The sequence below is a fragment of the Lygodium microphyllum genome, chromosome 1, assembly GCF_053477565.2.
Source record: "Lygodium microphyllum isolate KBCC chromosome 1, Lygodium_microphyllum_v1.1.10, whole genome shotgun sequence".
Taxonomy (NCBI): Eukaryota; Viridiplantae; Streptophyta; class Polypodiopsida; order Schizaeales; family Lygodiaceae; genus Lygodium; species Lygodium microphyllum.
In genome coordinates this window covers 71,987,726-72,006,744 of record NC_141135.1, presented here as the reverse complement: position 1 = coordinate 72,006,744, position 19,019 = coordinate 71,987,726, and the positions used below count along the sequence as shown (strand labels likewise).

The window sequence follows — 19,019 nt, the reverse complement described above, 5'->3', positions numbered from 1 at the left end:
ATCAAAAAGAAAAGCATTCCGAATGGTCCAGTTATGCCAAAAGCCCCAATATTGAAGAAAGTGATACATGAGCTTCATATGTGGCTGTGCCGGAGTGGGGTATTTGGGCTGCCCAAAAACCCAATCAAAGGGGCGTAGGGTGAAACCAACCACCCCTCGCCAAACAGCCGACAAAAATAACCAAACTTTCTTAGCGATGGGGCAAGAAATAAATCGGTGCCGGGCGGATTCCATAGTAGCGGTGCAAAAGAAACAGTTGCCATTGGAGATTCGTCGCTTGGAAAGAGCTGAAGCAAGCGGAAGACCACCAATCATCACTCTCCAAAGAAAGACCTTATATTTGAAGGGTGTCTTGTTCAACCAGCCCTCCATTATAGTTGCCCTCCACCATGACCGGGATTTACGCAATCCCCATAAAGCATTCGCTTTAGTAACTAGCCATTGATGATCTTTAATCAGAAGATGATACACTTGGTTAGCAGAAGCTTTGCTTAAATTCAGCCGGCCTTCTAAGTCCCAATCCTGCCATGGATGATCCGAAGCAAGGGCAGGAAAGGGTTGTCTGCTCTGGAGCACCGTCAAAAGTTGTTCCCATAAATGCCTATATCCACGAGGGATCTTGAAAAGCCTCCTAGCTGTACGAAACGATATTAGCACCTTGTGACTGGCAAGGGTGGCATCCGCGACTGAAGACAAGCCCAAACATGCCATCCGGTTGAATTGTGGTCTAAGCGCGTGTTTACCTTCCCATGAAAGTAAACGCGAGACTGTCAGCAATTCCAATTGAAAAGAGTTAGTAGCTAAGCGATCCTCCGCTGGATGCCACTGAGCCTTCTGGAGGACCTGTTTCCAAGAACATACCAAATGAGTAAGTAGCGATGAAGAAGAACTGGAGAACCGCAAAGCATTAAGAACATGCCACCAAGAACTCCGGATTTGGGTATTGCTATGCAGAAGCCTATGGTCGTCAAGGAAATAACGGGCTATAACGACCCACGGATGATGATCCGAGCACATGGCGCGGAAAAGAGACCAACGGAGTGCCAGCATGCGAGTTTGGGCATCTAAAATAGCTCCTCCACCCATGCGTTTGGGGGTGCACGCATGCGACCAAGAAATCCAGGAAATACCTGCATGCAATGAGTCCTTCCATAGCATGAAACGAATAGATTGGGTAAGAGCATTCAGAGTCATAGTAGTCCAGGGCAACAATGGCAAGAAATATGTGAGCATTGGCAACATAATTGTCTGGGCTACTTTGAGGCGAACATGGAAGGGCCAGGCCTGAGACTTTCAATACAAAAACTTAGCCACCATTTTCTGAGAAATCCACTGCAGAAGCTGCTTTGGGGGAACATCAACACCCAAAGGGTACCCAAGATGCCTGACAATGGAGCCACGATGAATACCAGACCCTGCCAGTCCAAGGACTGCAAATCCGACTCCGTGCAGCTGAGAATGGCTGATTTGAGCGCATTGATGCGAAGGCCGGACGCCTAACCAAAGAGACCCCAAACATCCAATGCTTTTCGAAGGTTATCCTTGTCCGCACGCAAAATCATAAAGCTATCATCAGCCAGGGATTGGCTAATGAAGTGCTGTCCTGTAGGAAGCGACAATCCGGCCAACTGAGTAGAGGCTGCCATATGAGATAACATCGAAAGAACTGGATGCATCACAAGGGCAAAGAAGAGAGGGCTCAAAGGGCACCCCTGTCTAATAGAGCGAGCAAGGACAAATGGCTCAGTAACACCTCCATTCAGCATGACTCGCGAAGTCGCCGCAGCGCTGATGGTGTAGATTAGACAAGACATCCGAGCACCAAAGCCCATAGCAGACATAAGTTCAGCAAAAAACGAAAGACCAGTCCAGATAGTCAAAAGCCTTTTTCAGGTCCAGTTGAATTAGTACGACCTCCTGATTAGAATGCCTTGGATAATCAATTGCCAATTGTGCATTCAATAGATTGTGCAGAATATTTCAGCCCTTAATGAAACCATACTGGAGAGGGTGCACAATGGCAGGAGATGCTTATGGAGCCGATTCGCCATTACTTTGGAAAAGATTTTGTACATAGAACCCATCAAAGAAATTAGGCGCCACTGTTTCAACGTAGATGGCGAAGGAACCTTTGGAAGCAGTTTAATAAGTCCTTTCCATGAGGAAGGCATGATCCCCTTTTCCCACACCTGTTGAAACAAAGCCTGCAATGGTTTCACCAGTTGGGTAGCAAAAGCCTCAAAGAACTCATTGGTGAGACCATCCCAACCCGGACTTTTATCCTTGGGCAAGTGTAACAAAACGTCCATAATCTCTGCCTCAGAAATACCTGACTCCATAGTAGCTTGCATGTCCTGCGGAACCTGATTGCAGACCAGGTCATAAAAAACCGAACGGGCCTGAGTAATTTGGGCTGAAGGTGGAGAAGTGGAACCGAGAAGGTTGCGGAAATAATTCCTGCACATATGCACAATAGTCTGCGGATCCAGGATAAGGTGGCCTTCTGCATCCTCGAGTTTGGTCATATTCTCTCGAGCAGGAGAGGCATGGAGAGCTCGAAAGAACTTATGGGTCTGACACGCACTATCTTGCAAAGTCTCCGTCAGATGTTGCAATTTGGCCTACTGATACGATTTCAACTGGAACTCTTTAATAAGATCAGCCACCCGCATTGCCAATGCTAGCAGAAATGCATCATCCGGAGTGTCCACCAGCAGAGAACGAACCAAAACTAGCAGGTCCTCCGCTGCTTGTCGACGCCGCCGACAAAGAGAGGCATGATAGATCCCATACTACCAAGCAACCCGCTGCACATTAGAGAGCAATCTTTCAAATGAAGCAATGCCCTGAGAGGAGAAGTCCAAGAAGAATCTGTCAATCAATTGCTGCATATAGCCCTGAAAGATTGCATGCTTCAAGTAAGACGAGTTGAAACGCAAAGGGAGTCTCTCCAGAAATTGCTTGAAAGGTGCAATGGGTTGTGCAAGCAGCTCAAGCTGCAGAGGGAAATGGTCCGACAAGGCATATTGCTGCAACACTTTTATTTCGAGCATCTCGGGAAGAAAATCATCATTCTGCATGATGTATATGCGGTCCAACCGCGACCATGTTGTTGCATACTGGGCAGAATGGAAAGTAAACCCTGTAGAAGACAGGTGTAGCCAAGACTAGAGATCTTGCTTAAGAACAGCAAGAGCCAACTCATGCCACATACGACTTTCTGGCGCATCCACTACCGAATGCTCCGATGTGGACTGGGAAGAATCAACACACATATTGAAATCCCCCATGAAGAAGCCCCGTCTGCCAAGTGACAAGGAGGTCTGCAAAGTCTGCCAAAGCTCCCGACGAGATAACGGATCATTCGGAGCATAGAGGCCAAGTAACCATAAGATCTCCCCTTCGAATAAATTTTCAATCACCAGAAAGCGGCCATGTACATCATTTTTAATAAGAACACGCTGATATTTGTCATGTACAATCATGAGCACACCCGAATAATGCATGGCCTGTGTCCCTGCATAGAACAAACGAAAGCCATGGCAATCCACAACTTTTCCGGCTTCTCCGTGACTCTTGTGCTCAACAGCGCACAGGACATCCCACTGATTCTCATACAATACAGTCCACATGGCATGTTGCTTGTGTCGAGAACAAATTCCTCGCACATTCCACGTGGCTATTTTCATGTATATTCAAAACAAAATCAGGTACGAGGCACAGCTTGCCTCGATTTGACTTTTTCTGCGAGAATATCCAGGACTCCCTCGTCCAAGAAATCCGCCAACACAGCAAAAGAGTTCTGAGGACCAGATTTGGAAGTAGACGACATATCTGCTGGCTTGGGGATGGAACGGGGATAACGACGGTCCCACGGGGTAATGACGTTGCTTCTGGTATCAAAAGCCAGCTTAGCAGGTGGACCCTTTGGACGATCCGAATACATTTTCCTGGCGGACTGAGGACGGGGGGCAGAGAAAACCATAGCAAGAGCAGAGCGCTCTGAAGACAACATTTCCTTCCTGCACATATATGTACGCATGGAATCTTGTGAGGTAGTAGGCACAGTATTCTCCATACCAGCAACAACCCTGTTGCCTTTTTTTGCACGTACTTCAACCCAATCAGTGGCACGGGAATCCAGACCCCCCTCTCTCTCTCTTTTTTTTCGTAAAAGGTAATTGTATTAATTACGAAAAAGTACAAGATTACATGATTACACGAGTACAAGAGACACGAGGGCCGTAGGCCAACGTGTGGGAAATCCCCAAACTAGTATACTAGAAAAGCTACACCAATCATGGCAAGGACCCAGAGGCAATTGCCAAATGCCAGGAATGCAAATCCTCCCGAGGGAGCAAGTCAGAGTGCCTGATGAGATCTAGCTGCCAATGCAAGAGCCCTTTAAGCCTTGCAATATGTCGCGGTACATTAGAGGCCGAATCAAAGAGAAAAGCATTTCGGGTGGTCCAAATGTGCCAGCATCCCCAGTATCTGAAAAAGGGAAATAAGATCTTCATATGTAACTGTGGCGGCGTGGGATACTTTGGGCGCACAAAAACCCAATCAAAAGGAGTCAGTGAGGGCCCCACCACTGTGCGCCAGATTTGGGACAAGAGAGACCAGATATTCTTGGCGAGCGGGCAAGAAAGAAAACGATGTCTGGCCGATTCTGCCGTAGTGGTACAGAAGAAACAATTGCCATTCGAGATTCGACGCTTGGAAAGGGCCGAGGCAAGAGGAAGACCACCAATCATTACCCGCCACAGAAAGACCTTGCATTTGAAAGGTGCCCTATTCTGCCATCCCTCCATCAGCGTTGCCTGCCACCATGACAAGGATTTCCGCAGGCCCCAAACAGTATTAGCTTTCACACCCAGCCATTGGTGATCTTTAATAAGAAGATGATACACCTGATTAGTAGAGGCCTTTTCCAGAGTCAACCGGCCTGCAAGGTCCCAATCCTGCCAAGGGCGATCCATAGCCAGGGCAGGAAAGGGTTGCCTACCCTGAAGTTCCGACGAAAGCTTCTCCCATAAATCACGGTATCCGCGCGGGATCCTGAAAAGTCTCCTAGCAGTCCGAAACGATGCGAGGACATTGCGAGTAGCAAGGGTAGCATCCGCAATCCTCTCTCTCTCTCTCTCTCTCTCTCTCTCTCTCTCTCTCTCTCTCTCTCTCTCTCTCTCTCTCTCTCTCTCTCTCTCTCTCTCTCTCTCTCTCTCTCTCTCTCTCTCTCTCCTCCCAAAGAAGACATATTGTAATGGTTTGAGCCTCATAAGATTTTTTCCTTTTGCAAAGTCCCCCCAATACCCACCAACCTTTCTCCTAGGGCCTACCCTCTCTCTCTTTTTTTTGTTTGTGAAGATAATTGAATTAAGTAGTAAATATTTACATCAGACCTTCAGGTCAGCATAGAAAATAACAAACATAGAGGAAAGTCTACGAAGACTCTAACATAGAAAAGTCACACAAAAAGAACAACTCGTATAGAGCAAGCAATGTTTAGGCACAGAGCAGTGATGTCAAGAAGAAACAAATCAGCAGACAACATAGAAGAGATCTACCACAACACTAAACCACGAATACGGGCCACATAACCATGAATGCCCAATACTGAATCAAAAATGAAGGCATTCCAAGTACGCCAAATATGCCACAAGGCTGTCCATCTAAGGAAAAGGAAAAGGCAGGAAGAATCTGAATGCAAAGAGGTCATAGAAGTCATCTTTCCCATAATCCATGAACGAGCTGATATCCGGTGTTGAGTCGCCGAGAGCCACACACAGGAAACAAAACTCCAAATCTATCTTGCAACAGGGTAGGAGACAAAGAAATAAGGCATTGTCTCATCACATGTGGTGCAGAATACACATCGACTATCAGAGATCTTGCGAGCATGCAGCACATCCCTGTAGAGGACGAGCCCCAATAAGCAGCCTCCACATGAACAATTTGCCCAAATACAGAACCTTAGATTTCCAGAGCTGGAGGAATCTACCCTATCACTTCTATTAGCTATCCGAATATGTCATGCTTTATTAGCCTTACCAGTGACCCGTCTCTTGGCCTCCACCATCTGATCATATATTTGGTTAGCTAACCTTTTCTCGAAATCATCAGGAATCACAAACATCCAATCACGCCAGGGAGATAATGGCTGTAACGCACGCAAAGGATAGAACCTCAAAAGTATTTCCTGTATGGCCGACCGAATATCATGATATCCTCTAGGCACCCGAAAGTGCAAAAGATGGGCCTGCCCAAGAATGACACCATCAAGGACTGTCTACAACCCCAAACCAGTCATCCGATTCAACTTGTCTTGCTACAGATCTTTATCACGCCAATCCAACAACTTGAAGGTAGCCAGTACTTCACCTTGTAGCGAATTCTCCTCCTTATGAAAATCAAGAGGGTGCCAAGCTGCAAAACGTAACATCGCCTACCAAGATGCAATCATATGAGAAAGAAAAAAAGACTAGGAGACCTTAATAGATCTTGTGGAACGTGCTACTATGAGAAATGCCAATCCTTTCTATAAAAAAATTTACAGTATCTATCCAAGGATGACTCTCTACACATAGTGCTTGCAGAAGAGCTAACCTCAAAGCAGACATATGAAAATTAACATCCAAAAGAGCTGCTCCCCCCATCTTTTTAGGAGTAGTCACATTCTGCCATGAAATCCGCACCTAGCCCAATCAATTTCCTTTTTTTTTCCATAACATGAATCGGATAGGCTGAACCAATTCCAAAAGATACTTCTTGGTCCAATGAAGCATTCGCAAGAAAAACGAAATCATGTTGCTCATAATACATTGAGCAACTTTAAGTCTCACATGGAGAGGCCAGCCTTGAGATTTCGAGTACATAAACCGATCATGAATATATGCGAAGGCATCCAATCTAACAAGGCACAGGGAGCTACCTCCACACCAATAGGATAACCCAAGTGTCTCGTTATATTTCCCTTAGGAATCACAATACCATGGCAGCCCAAAGCCTGCAAATCATTTTCCATACAAGATGCAATGTAGTTTTTCGTGCATTAATATGAAGTCTCGATGCCATAATTAAAAGTTTGCACACAACCATTGCCCAATTAACATTCAAGTGATCAGCCTTAAGGAACATAAAGAAATCATCTGCCAAAGATTGACCCACAAGTTGGGCCCCACTGGGAAGTGACAAACCAACAATCTCACCTTGATCGACCAACTTATCCAACAATGAGAGCATAGGTTGAGTGACTAAAGCAAACAACAAAGGGCTGAGAGGGAAACCTTGCCGAAGAGACCGAGATAAGGCAATTTCATCAGTAATCCCACCATTGAGTGCAATACGGGCCACTACCCCCTAACTAATAGTATCCACAAGAGAAACCATACGTTGCCCAAAACCCATGGTAAACATTAGCTGCCTCAAAAAAGACTAGCTTACATGATCAAATGCCTTTTAAATATCAAGTTGAAGCATAACAACCTGCCAGCCTGAAGCTTTTGCATAGTCAATCCCCAGTTGAACATTCAAAATGTTGTGCATTATATTCCGGCCCTTGATAAAACCATATTGATGTGGATGAACCAAATGCAGAACTACTCTCTCTCTCTCTCTCTCTCTCTCTCTCTCTCTCTCTCTCTCTCTCTCTCTCTCTCTCTCTCTCTCTCTCTCTCTCTCTCTCTCTCTCTCTCTCTCTCTCTCTCTCTCTCTCTCTCTCTCTCTCTCTCTCTCTCTCTCTCTCTCTCTCTCTCTCTCTCTCTCTCTCTCTCTCTCTCTCTCTCTCATACCTGTAACATGAAGGTGCTATGACATCAGATAGTTCTTCAGCTGGTAGGCAAAAGTACGGCACCTTTTGAAGTCATAACCAATAAAGCTAGATAAGCACATCCATTATCCATTAACAATGCCATACTACAAATATCTAAAAATTTTGTGCATGATATTATTACCTCTTCAAAGTGACCATCAAGGTGTTTGAAATGAACCTAATGCAGCAATAAAGCGCAAAATTAGAAAAAGATTATCCCAACAATAATTCAATGAAAAATGATTTGCAAATGTCCAAAACATGAATGTCGAATATAGCTTTTACGAAACTCTTAATACATGTGAAACATATTATTGATAGTAGACTTCTTCCAATAACTCTCCGAACTACCAATTTCATAATGTTGCTTGCATGAAACGATATAATATGTGAAAAACCAATTGTTGATAGAGATAATATAGGCTCTACATGCATCACCAAACCTAACTTCAAACTTCAAGTAAACCAAGCAAAAGAATATTTTGTGTGCCTCCAAATGCTCTATCAACCCAAAGGACTTGTCTTGCATCTAGGGTGAAATGCAACAAAGTCCAATGATTGGTGAGCAAGTTTAATATAATAGATGGTAGAATCATTGTGGCTATTGTTTTATACTATTGAGATGCCTTTTTATCCAAGAAGAGGAAATTGCATTCAACATATCCCAATAATAATCACTATAAAGATAACTATACACAACACAAAATCCCTTTGCAAAAAATGAAAACAACAAAAATCATAAGGGATCAACAACTCGCTAGCTATCCCCTTGAGGGAGCTATAAAGTTCAAGGCCAACAAAATAACAAAACATTGTGATCCATACAAAAAGATTTAGTCTACAACATGATAAGAGACTATTATGAAAGTACTAAAGATTGTACATGCGGTCACTAAGTGTGAACCTACCAAGGATAGATGAGGTGGCACAATTAATGTGCTATAACCAAGAGTGGACTATGTGGGTGTAGTCCCCAATTGTAGAATTACCGGCATGTCCTCCATGTTGGTCACCTAACGTGCCAGAGAGTAAAGTTGTGCCACATCACCCATGCATGTTGTGAATGCCAACTCGTGTGGAGCTCGATACAACAACACCGCTTTGCATGTGTTGCGCAATTTACAAGGGACTCAACCCTATGGGATCATGTATGGAGAGGGGGCTACTCTCACTAGATGAAGTGACTCAATTTGTGCAAGAAACATGGAGTCTAGACACTCCACTACAAGTTTCGCTTTCTCTCTTGGATTCAGAGCTATCTCATGGAGCAATAAGAAGCAACCTATCATAGCCTTATCTTCCACAAAGGCTTAGTACCGAGCCCTTTGTTTTATCACATTTTAGCAAAGATTGGTTTCTCACAAATAGGACCCACTTGACTATGCGTGGATAACTGAAGTACCCTAACTTTGGCGGAGAACCCTATGTTTCATGCTCACACAAAGCAAATTGAGGTTCACTACCATTTTGTTCAACAGTGGATCTGGAGTTTGAGTTTGCAGTGCTTTATTGTCCCATGCAAGACAATGCAACAAACCTCTCCACGAAGCATGTCTCAAGCTTCTATGCTTCATCACATGAGGTCTTTGGGTTTTCAAACACTCTTGGGATATAAGAGGGGTATGAGCCTATGTTTGTCAATCTCTAATCTCCTAGTTGTGAGCTCCATCAACATAGGAGCACTAACTATTCAAAGCATTATTTATGTATGCATTTCTTTTTCATTGAATTGAGGGTGTGTTCATACTCGAAAAGGGCAGTTTCAGCCTCTACATTTCTTTTCCAATGTCAATGGAGGGGATATCATGCATTTATTAGGGCGGCCTGCTCATTATTTTCCTCAAGAATTATTTTTCCACCCCATCCCCCAAAAAAGAAACTTGGCTGATCATTCACTTGTCGTATAGCTTGATAGCACACTCCATCTTCGTCCCTCCATCTATGATGCATCTATTGTCATCCGCCTGATCCGGTGCACTCACTAACACCTTGGGCTCTATGCAGGGACTAATCAATCTGACATTGTATTCAGCTTTCCATTCAGATTCAGTGCGAAGTTATCACTTCATTCTCTTCTTCCTTGTTGTCTCTCTCTTGTCTTTCCTCTCCATGTGCCTATTTCCCTTCCATTGTCTACTCTCATAGTTTCTCCCCGCAAACCCTACCATCTCTTGACATGGTTCATAGCATACCATTTCATCTCTCAAAAATCTTGAATCAAGCTGGGCCACAAAAGACCAATTGTAAGATCTTAAAGGTTGTATTATGGGCTACATAGTAACTACCTCCAAGGTTGAGATGAGTTAATGCCACAATGTCTTGACTTCATGTAGATGCACACATCTTTGAATAGGACTTCATCCATAAAGTTGATCACCACATAACTATTAGCGACTTTTGAATAGAAGGTAATGCTTATCTTGTGTAGAAACAGTGCGCACAAACAAGCCATGCGTCAACAAATTTGTGATATCTCTGTACCACTTGAAAAAGAAAACCGGTGCTCTAAAAAGGCTTGCTATCTAGAAAGTCTAGGTCAAGACTATTGTGGGATGATGCCACTCCACTTGCTGCATGGCTAAGATGGTTACCTTCACCTCAAGATGTTATTCAGTCCCCCTTTGCTCAATACGGTAATAAAGCATTCATTTTTGCAAGCTCCAAAAAATGTCAATCTAATCCATGGAGTCTACTACAAGAAAAAGTGATATCCGTGTTTATTCGATAGAACCATGTGGAGAAAAAAAGATAGGTATAATTGAAATAAAAAACTACACAAACAAGTCAACATTTATATAACATTAAATCATAGAAGCATACTTCAAAATGAGCCCATTGTCTTTGCAATGCTATTTTTCGCTTTGTTTTATGGGATTTTGCAATCAAATCCCTACAAAAGTAGTCACCCAAAAAACAACCAATATGTTGACATTGTGAGAGTGCATCGCGGACAGGAAAGAAAAATCCAACATGGAGAGAAGGAGATTGAATGAACACAGGAGAGAATGAAGGAATTGATTGCAATGGCTGAAAGATGCAAGGCTGCAATGGTCAGCCCAACATGCAGCACTAAGCATCAATATGAGCATCAGATGGTAGTAGGAGAATGAAAGAGAATGACAAGGGTGTTGAGCTAAGAAATGCATTCCATGCTGATTAGCCTTTTAAACAGCCTCAAAATATGCTTATTTAATGAAAAACCCAAAATCGATGCACAGTTCGAAAGAGTTTCTATGAAACACTAATTTGGGAGGATCCATCCACACCTATAAATAGACAAGCCTCCCCCCTTCTATGCAGGTATTTCGCATTCACATGAAGATCTTCACCATCACCCTTCCTCCACATGGCTATCCAACCTTTGTGACTGCTGCCACCACTCTCATTGCTACTACAACCCATAGCAACTACCTTTCTACCTACCGCTTGTTGCCTCGTGCTTCTTCCACTGCTGCGTTTGGCCCCAGACAGCCATCGCGAACCCCAGTCAACCCCTCTTCTACTACATTTGACAATTTCAACCATCGTCGGCATCCTCATGCATCTCCACTGCTATCTCGCGAGGCATCCTACTACTTTCAATGATCTGTATTTTGGTCTTCTGCACCCTTCGACACACTCTAACTAGTGGTTATAGCACTTGAGATCCATCTTTGGTGAACGTCACACTCCGACACTCACCGCTCCACCCTTGAGCATTCTGTACACTCTTACGTTCATTCGCTACATTGATTCATTCACTTCAGAGTTCTACTTCTCTCTCTGTTTGTGTTTGTGTGTTTTTGTGTTTCTGTCATGGTCGTACACTATGTGTTTCCTCACTACAAACCCTAGTAGTTTCTTCACATGGTATCAAAGTCAGTGCTCTTGTAAAGAGTATCCTATAGCTATTGTGGAGTGCTAGGTTTTGTGCAAGGCACACAAAAGACTCATAATCAAATCATAATGTCTTAGTCACCTTCTCTTATCGGGCTTATCCATCACTGGAGGCCTTGAGGAGGCATTATGGACTCAGCAAGGAAGACAACACCCCACCTTTACATTCACCTTCTTTGTTTTCTCCTATTCCGGATTTCAATCTCATGACAGAGCATGAGTTTCAAGAGTACTTGTGCATCACATATAGTGGATCTTACACCCCTCCTACCAGCATTGCTACACCATTTGGACTAGTTGGAGAGGCTAGCCACCTCTCCAATCATGGAGGACATACGACATTTGGGCCAACTGGCAACCCATCTTGTTCATTTCAGCTAGGCACAATGTCGGTTTGCACAACCCTTTTGAGTTGTATGAATCAAAACCTTCTCCTATTTCTCATTTTGTTGTGCAAGATCCAGATGATTTTATGTATGTAAACGTCAATAGAGGGGGCTCCCAAAGTAAGCATGCTTCATCAAGTATGCTACATCTTCTGTTTCATTTGAGCATGCAAGCCACTCTTCTCAAATACCTCCCATCCCACCCACCTCTTCTAGCCCACACCTCGATTTTCTCGCTTCTTCATTCCAAACCCTTGGATTACACTCCACATCCGCATCCTCTACACTAGGAGTTGAAACCTCGGTTTCTACTCCTAGCCCATTCTCATTCCCCATTCCATACTCGCTTTCCTACCCCTACACATCACAATACATCATTAGGGGGTTAACATTGTAACCACTACTTACCCTATAGCCTCTTTAGACCATGGGACCTTGTTACAGGGCATTCCACCCTTTACCACAATTCCCTCCAGTTTTGTGTTAGTGAGCACATCTTCCCACTCGGATAGCCGTGATGAGCATCCCCCTCACTAACCCTAGTCACCCACCTCCTTTGACCTCTCAGACGCCGATATTTCCATCCTTTGCTTATGGTGTGTCATCTCACATTCCTTGGGTCACTCCTATACTGGGATTCCCATCCTCTGGTCCACATGGGCTCCTCATGCGGTTACCATATCCATACCCAATTAGCCCATGCCCACACTTAAATCCACTGTGTACACTTATCATATGCATGGTGGGCACTCTAGGATCACTTCCCAAGTGTACTCCACTCCCCCACCCTATCCACCCTACCCCTGTTATACATCTTATCCATCTCTACCACTCCTGTTGCAACAGCCAAAAATGCCTTAATGGATAAAACTCATTTTAACACGTCAAATTTCACCACTTAGTCGAGCTTCATGCAACAAGTACTTGAATTTCAAGGATTTTAAGACCTTGTCATTGGTCTAGAGCCTATGCTAGAGCCTCGATTAGCTCACCCTGATCTCATCCGTCAATGGAGAGCCCATGAAGCCATAGCCAATGTTGAGTTAATGCAAGCGTTGCTTCTTGAGTTCCACTCTCAATTAAAGCATTTTCCCCTCGCATCTAAGCGTTGAATTCATCTTGTTGACCGCTATGCAGCACGAGATTGCACTCAACATATCAATCTCGATTTTAAGCTTCAAGAGGTTTCCATTAAGGAAGGGGACGATCGGAAAGTCAAGTTGGCCAAATATCAGTGGTTGCTCGCCGAGTTTGCCACTACTGGCTCCCTAAACTCAAACAACGATTAGGTCACGTTCTTCTTGAACAAGTTGCCTGACAATTACTTCCATTTTATCTAGCACATTATCTCACTACCTAGATTGCCGACCTTCTATGAGTTTGAGTGTCAATTCTTGTATTGCACATGGCTACACAATCAAGTCTACAAGAAAGCCTACACACAGCCTTACTCTCAGCGGAGTGAGTAGGTTGGTTGCCTCTTCTTCAGGAGGAAAAACCAGCAGTGGCAAGAACTCACAAGATGTGAAGGCAAGCCAATCAAAGGGTGATGCCTCTTCCTCAAACGCAACCAAGAAACAAAACCCATCTAGCAACATCTCCCTAAGAAAAATAAGTTTTATACACACAATCAGAGATCGGGCCATGTGCACAACGAGTGTCGTAGCAAGGCCCAAGGCCTTCCACCTAGAAAACCACAACAAATTGTTGCAATTATCTCCACTCCGATTGGCCAATCCACTGGGGCTATACCTCTTGCTACTACACCATCTGTCCATGTGGCTACTGGACATGTGGCATGTGGATAACCTTAGCAGCCTATATCTTTCACTACTCCTAAAGGATTAGCTAATTGGTCTGCTAGTACCAATCCTATTGCGTTGTACATATCCACTTCACATTCACCTCAATCTAGGACTACCTCACCATCTCGTCGAGTGTTATATTAGCAAAGCTCTGTCGGGCATACATGATGGTGGCCACATCCTTAGATTTCCTCCATCTTTGCACTCTTAGGTCTTTAGGCTATTGAGTTGGGCCCATAAGATTTTGTCCTTAGATCTTCATTCGTAAGTCTTCCGCTACATTTACTCACATACATATACACATCTGCATCATTGCATTGTTCATTCAGTTAACTTCTATATTTCATTATTGTTCTATTGTTTTGGAGCATCTCACTACTAACCTCTGTACTTATAGATCTTCATCTCTTTTGCAGGGTTTTGGTTTTAGTATAGGGCTAAATTGCATGTTTGCACCGCTCCTGCCTAGGCTAGAGACTTGCAATGCACACCATTCCATTCATGGTTTCATCATCTTAGTAGTTTTGCTCTTCTACCAACATGGAGGCTTCCTCTCGCAAGGTGGATCATGCAGCATCTCTCTTGATTGTATCATGGTGGTGACTTCTATCTTCTTCTTGCAATTGGAATGCTTCCTCACATTATGGTTCACAACACCACACAAAGACTGACATCCGGCTCCTCTTCCTCCTTTGGCATCGACATCCACCATTGAGAGGAGATTGCTACCCTTCTGTGTATTCTCTAGGTTTTGACACTTGTCTTCAATATCGACCTTCCCCCCCGTTGTACCTTCTACTTTGCATTGCATCATTTCATCATCTTTATAAAGAGCACTTGGGCAAGTGAACAATTTTCCCATGAGGAACACTGTCCAAGTGGCACCTATTGCATGAGTATTCTCAGCATGTAGCATACTATACATCTCATTGTGCAAAGCATGCCTCGGCACATACTGAGTTCTCCCCGTTGGAGATTCTTACACCACACTGTCACTCCTTCATCACCCCTTCCCTCGTCATCCATACCCTCAAGTGGATGGGTAGCTTGTCTATTTTATGATGGGTTGAACCTAACCATCCCTTCTCATTCCCCCATATTGTACAATTACTTAATTGACTGCCAACCATCTCTCCAAACACCTTTATATTGAATTATTCCAACAACAAAAAAAAAACCACACAGTTCATTGTGGTTAAAATCTGCCTTTGAAGGACTTGATAGGCCACTGCGCAGCTGACAAGCACCCTTTGTCCAATGCCATGTCCTCCTTAGGGTGACTACTTGGACTCCCTAGGTAAGATATCCGTCGCCTCTATAGTCTTGGCAGGCCACTAGGCAATCACCGTGCACCCTTTGTCCGATACCCTGGTTGCTTTGGGGTGGGACGCCTTGCATAAACCTAGATTGGCCTTCCTTTCTAACCCTGTTTTGGGTCTAAAAGGGAGTGTTAAGCTAAGATATGCACTCCATGCTGCTATGCCTCTTAAAAAATCCCAAAACATGCTCGGTGTGCAGTTCAAGAGAGCTTCTGTGAAACCCCCAGCGACAACCCTTCCAACTACTGCCTATTGCTTGGCACTTCTTCCATTGTTGTGTGGCCATCACTAGCCCCAATCAACACCTCTTCTACTGCATTTGGTAGTTTTGGCCATCATCGACACCCTCCTACATCTCCACTACCATCGCCAAGCATCCTACTACTTTTGGTGATCTCCATTTTGGTCTTTTACACCCTCTAGCACACTCCGGCTTAGTGGTTATAACACTCCAAATCCCTCTTCAGTGGATGTCACACTCCAACACTCATCAGTCTACCCTTGGGCATTCTGTACACTCTTACATTCATTTACCGCATTGATTCATTCACTTCATAGCTTTCCTTCTCTCTCTATTAGAGTTTTGCGTTTAGGGTTTAGGGTTTGAGTTTTACACGTCACTATCTATATCTTTGTGTTTCTATCATGGTCGCACACTTTGTTTCCTCAATGCAGAACCTAGCAATTCCTTCACAGAGGGCTAACTAAATAATCGCAATGATGCAATGAATGAATGAGAGGGCAAGCCACCTATAAATAGGCAAATTGTGACCATAATTAGTAATCAAGTGGCCAAGCCCATAAAGAGGGCATCCACGATAGCCTACATAGCCCAAGAGTAAATGCACTAATGTCCCCTCCAACCAAACTCCCTAACGCATATAAAATGACAAACAAAGACAATGTCAAAGCTCCTAATTCCTTGTCTAACTCTTAGATTGAGACTCATAGGCAGAAGATGATGATATGAGACACACATATTTGCTAAAACCCCCTCTTAGATCTTGGATGTGTGGAAAGGCCATAGAAGATGTGGATTCAAGGGTGACAGTAAGAGTGCCAATGCCAATAAATTCTATCGACGAAGAATGCTAGCCAAGGAGCTAGAAACCCTCTTTTAAAAAAGACCCAATCCTATGGGAAAATACCATAGGCCAATGGAACAAAGAGGCCTCAAACGGATCACTCTAGAAAATTCTAGTCAAGGATGAGTGAGCCAAGCCTCTGACCCAACTATAAGACAATAGCAAGGAGCTATCAAAGGTGTCATAGCCTACAAAGAAACAACAAGGGCCAAGGGCCAAGCCACTTGGGATGGTGACTCAATGACAAAGAAAACATGCTGCTGGCATGAAAGATAAGGCCAAAGCAAATTCTAATCCCTAAAGAAGCTCCTTAAGAGTTTGGAAATCTTCCTCTAAGACACAAAGAAATACCCTTACACGTGTCCTAGAGAGAAGGATGGATCTATATCAAAACTTCCGCCTACCTTAACTTTGACACTAGCTATTACCATCGAGTCAGTTTCTTTACATTCATTAGGTGGAGCTGCCTTCCTTGGTTGTCTTATCTTTTGAGTGGCATTTGCTCATCAAGAGTGGTGCATGGAGTTATATTGTTGTCTTCACTAAGTAGGCCATCTTTCTTGGTGCTTCCACCATAGCCAAGCTTCCCCTATTAACTTGACCTTGGCTATCATGACATGGTTTGAGGCACTGGTTCTAGTGACAAGGAAATAATCCTCCATTATCTTGATCAAAACTTTATTATCTATTTCTATATGTTTCCTTGCCCATCAAACTTGAGTAGCTTGGCTTTGTTAAGGAGAAATTACTTCTCTTGGATCTTAGTAAGTGTAAGATAATTCATGTTATTCATTAAATTCTTTAGTTTATATAAGTATAACACCGTAAATTTATAATGAGCATTGTTAAAGTTTGCATAAGTCATTCAATGCTTCGTTTAAACTTTTACATATTTGTAATATAAGACTCAAGAAAAGAGGGAGCTATACATGCTCCATTCCCCTTTCCTTGCGAAGGGCCCTTTGAGGTAGTTTCTCATTGATGCACCTATTCACGGTTGTGCAACCCCTATCCCACAGGTTCCATCCCATCCCCTACCATCTCCTTTGGTAGTTCCCTTGTACCTCCCATCCCTTTTGAGAGGGGGATGATATTGGTGATGTGGTTGTGATGTATTTTGACCATACATTTATTCTTCAACTCTTTAGTCCACTTCTCAAATAATGTTGCCGACTTCTTTCATTTACATAATCAGTTCCAATTCTTTAACTTGCAGGTCATGCTCAAGTTTGAATGCATCATACTACTCTATCTTTATTTTCAACTCCAAACCTAAAGCATCCAACTTCCGCTTGTTGTCATCAAGCTGTCCCTGCAAATCTAGACAAACACTCGGGATATCCTATACACTTCTCAAAATCTATATCAAAGTCTAAAGATAACTCTGATTTCTTCCTCTTTTCTTTCTTCTACTTGGCATGGCCTATACCTATAGATGATGCCACAAAGGCATGGCTATGTGCAGGAATCTGTCTCCCTGTGACACGCATCCTACTCAGCCACCAATGGGACTCCCAAGTGATAGTACAAGAGGTGAGAAACTAGTGCAAAACACATCATGGGTCAGTGACAAAAGATGTTAAAGAAGTGTCACAACTCATTCCTAGGTCCTCCAACAAAATATACTTACCAAGGGATATGAGATCATCTCGAATCTCCTCCATCTTGTTGTTGTGATCCCTCATCATAGGGGAATTTGTGAGATAGAGTGATGTCGTCATGGCTTCAACTCAACAGATAGATGATGCCCAAATGTCTAGATCTAGTAGAGAATCACAAAACTCTTCTAAACCTTTGCAACGGTGAGAATACGTCTTACATGCATGAGCATAGAATTTGCATGGCTTAAAAAAAGAAAAAAGCAAGCTCTGGCATTCAGCCAATCTCATAAACCTACCTAGTTTGAGGTCCACCAACACAAGGATCCACCGTAGGTTGAGGTATAGGGACTGTGACAAGATCCAAAAAATTGTGGGTATCGAGAATGCACTCAACCTTGCTTGGTCATAGAGGGTAGCTCAACCCATCTAGCTTCTAGGATGTGGGTAGAAAAGGTAGAACAATCACCTGAAAGGGCGGTGCCTACCTGCCAATCAAGGAGTAATAGCCCCGGAAGAATGTGAGGGAGAAAATGACAGGATGGAAGTCTATCTCAATGAATTTGGGTGAAATTTCACAAATTTGGCTATAAAAGAGGTCTAAAACTCAAACATTTGGCTATAATTCATACAAAAAATCACCACTTATCACCTAACATGGCTATAAGCCAAGTTTTTAAATGTATTTTTTAATATTTATTCTTCTCATAAACAATGCATTTCATGTATTGTTTAACATCAGATAAGCAAGTGAGTACATATGTGCATGTGCCTATATGTATATATATCTTACCTAACATAAGTCTAGATGATAACTCAGCTTTGACCACCAAATCTTCGAGGCATATTCTTTAGTAGGGGCTCCAATTTTATTTTATTTTTAACTGGGACTCAATCCTCTGAATGGTGCCGATCGACATGATCCCCCCAATCATATGCAACGGGCATAGATGTCCTTCAAGAATAACTGCAATAAAACACAAGAAAAGAGTTGCAAGTGGATGTGCTCTCCACCTGGTTGGGGTCTCTCGGTCTGCTGATAAAAAATGACAGATATACAAAAATGACTGATATGCAAAAATGGAGACAAGGAGTATCCGAGGCAGGAGAGGCAACTTGATGCTGTGAAAGTGGTCTAAA

General features: G+C 43.4%; 1 protein-coding gene across 2 annotated transcripts in view; it reads right to left on the bottom strand.

Annotated features, from left to right (window-relative positions):
* The window catches only part of HCAR (coenzyme F420 hydrogenase family / dehydrogenase, beta subunit family), a 151,855-nt gene that overhangs the window by 42,661 nt on the left and 90,175 nt on the right, over positions 1-19,019 (bottom strand). For both annotated transcript variants that reach the window (XM_087678495.1, XM_087678487.1), the window contains exons 11-12: positions 7,953-7,988; positions 7,791-7,852 (exon numbers count right to left, since the gene is read on the bottom strand). In XM_087678495.1, the coding sequence (XP_087534621.1) occupies positions 7,791-7,852; positions 7,953-7,988 (98 nt within the window). The remainder of the gene's footprint in view (positions 1-7,790; positions 7,853-7,952; positions 7,989-19,019) is intronic.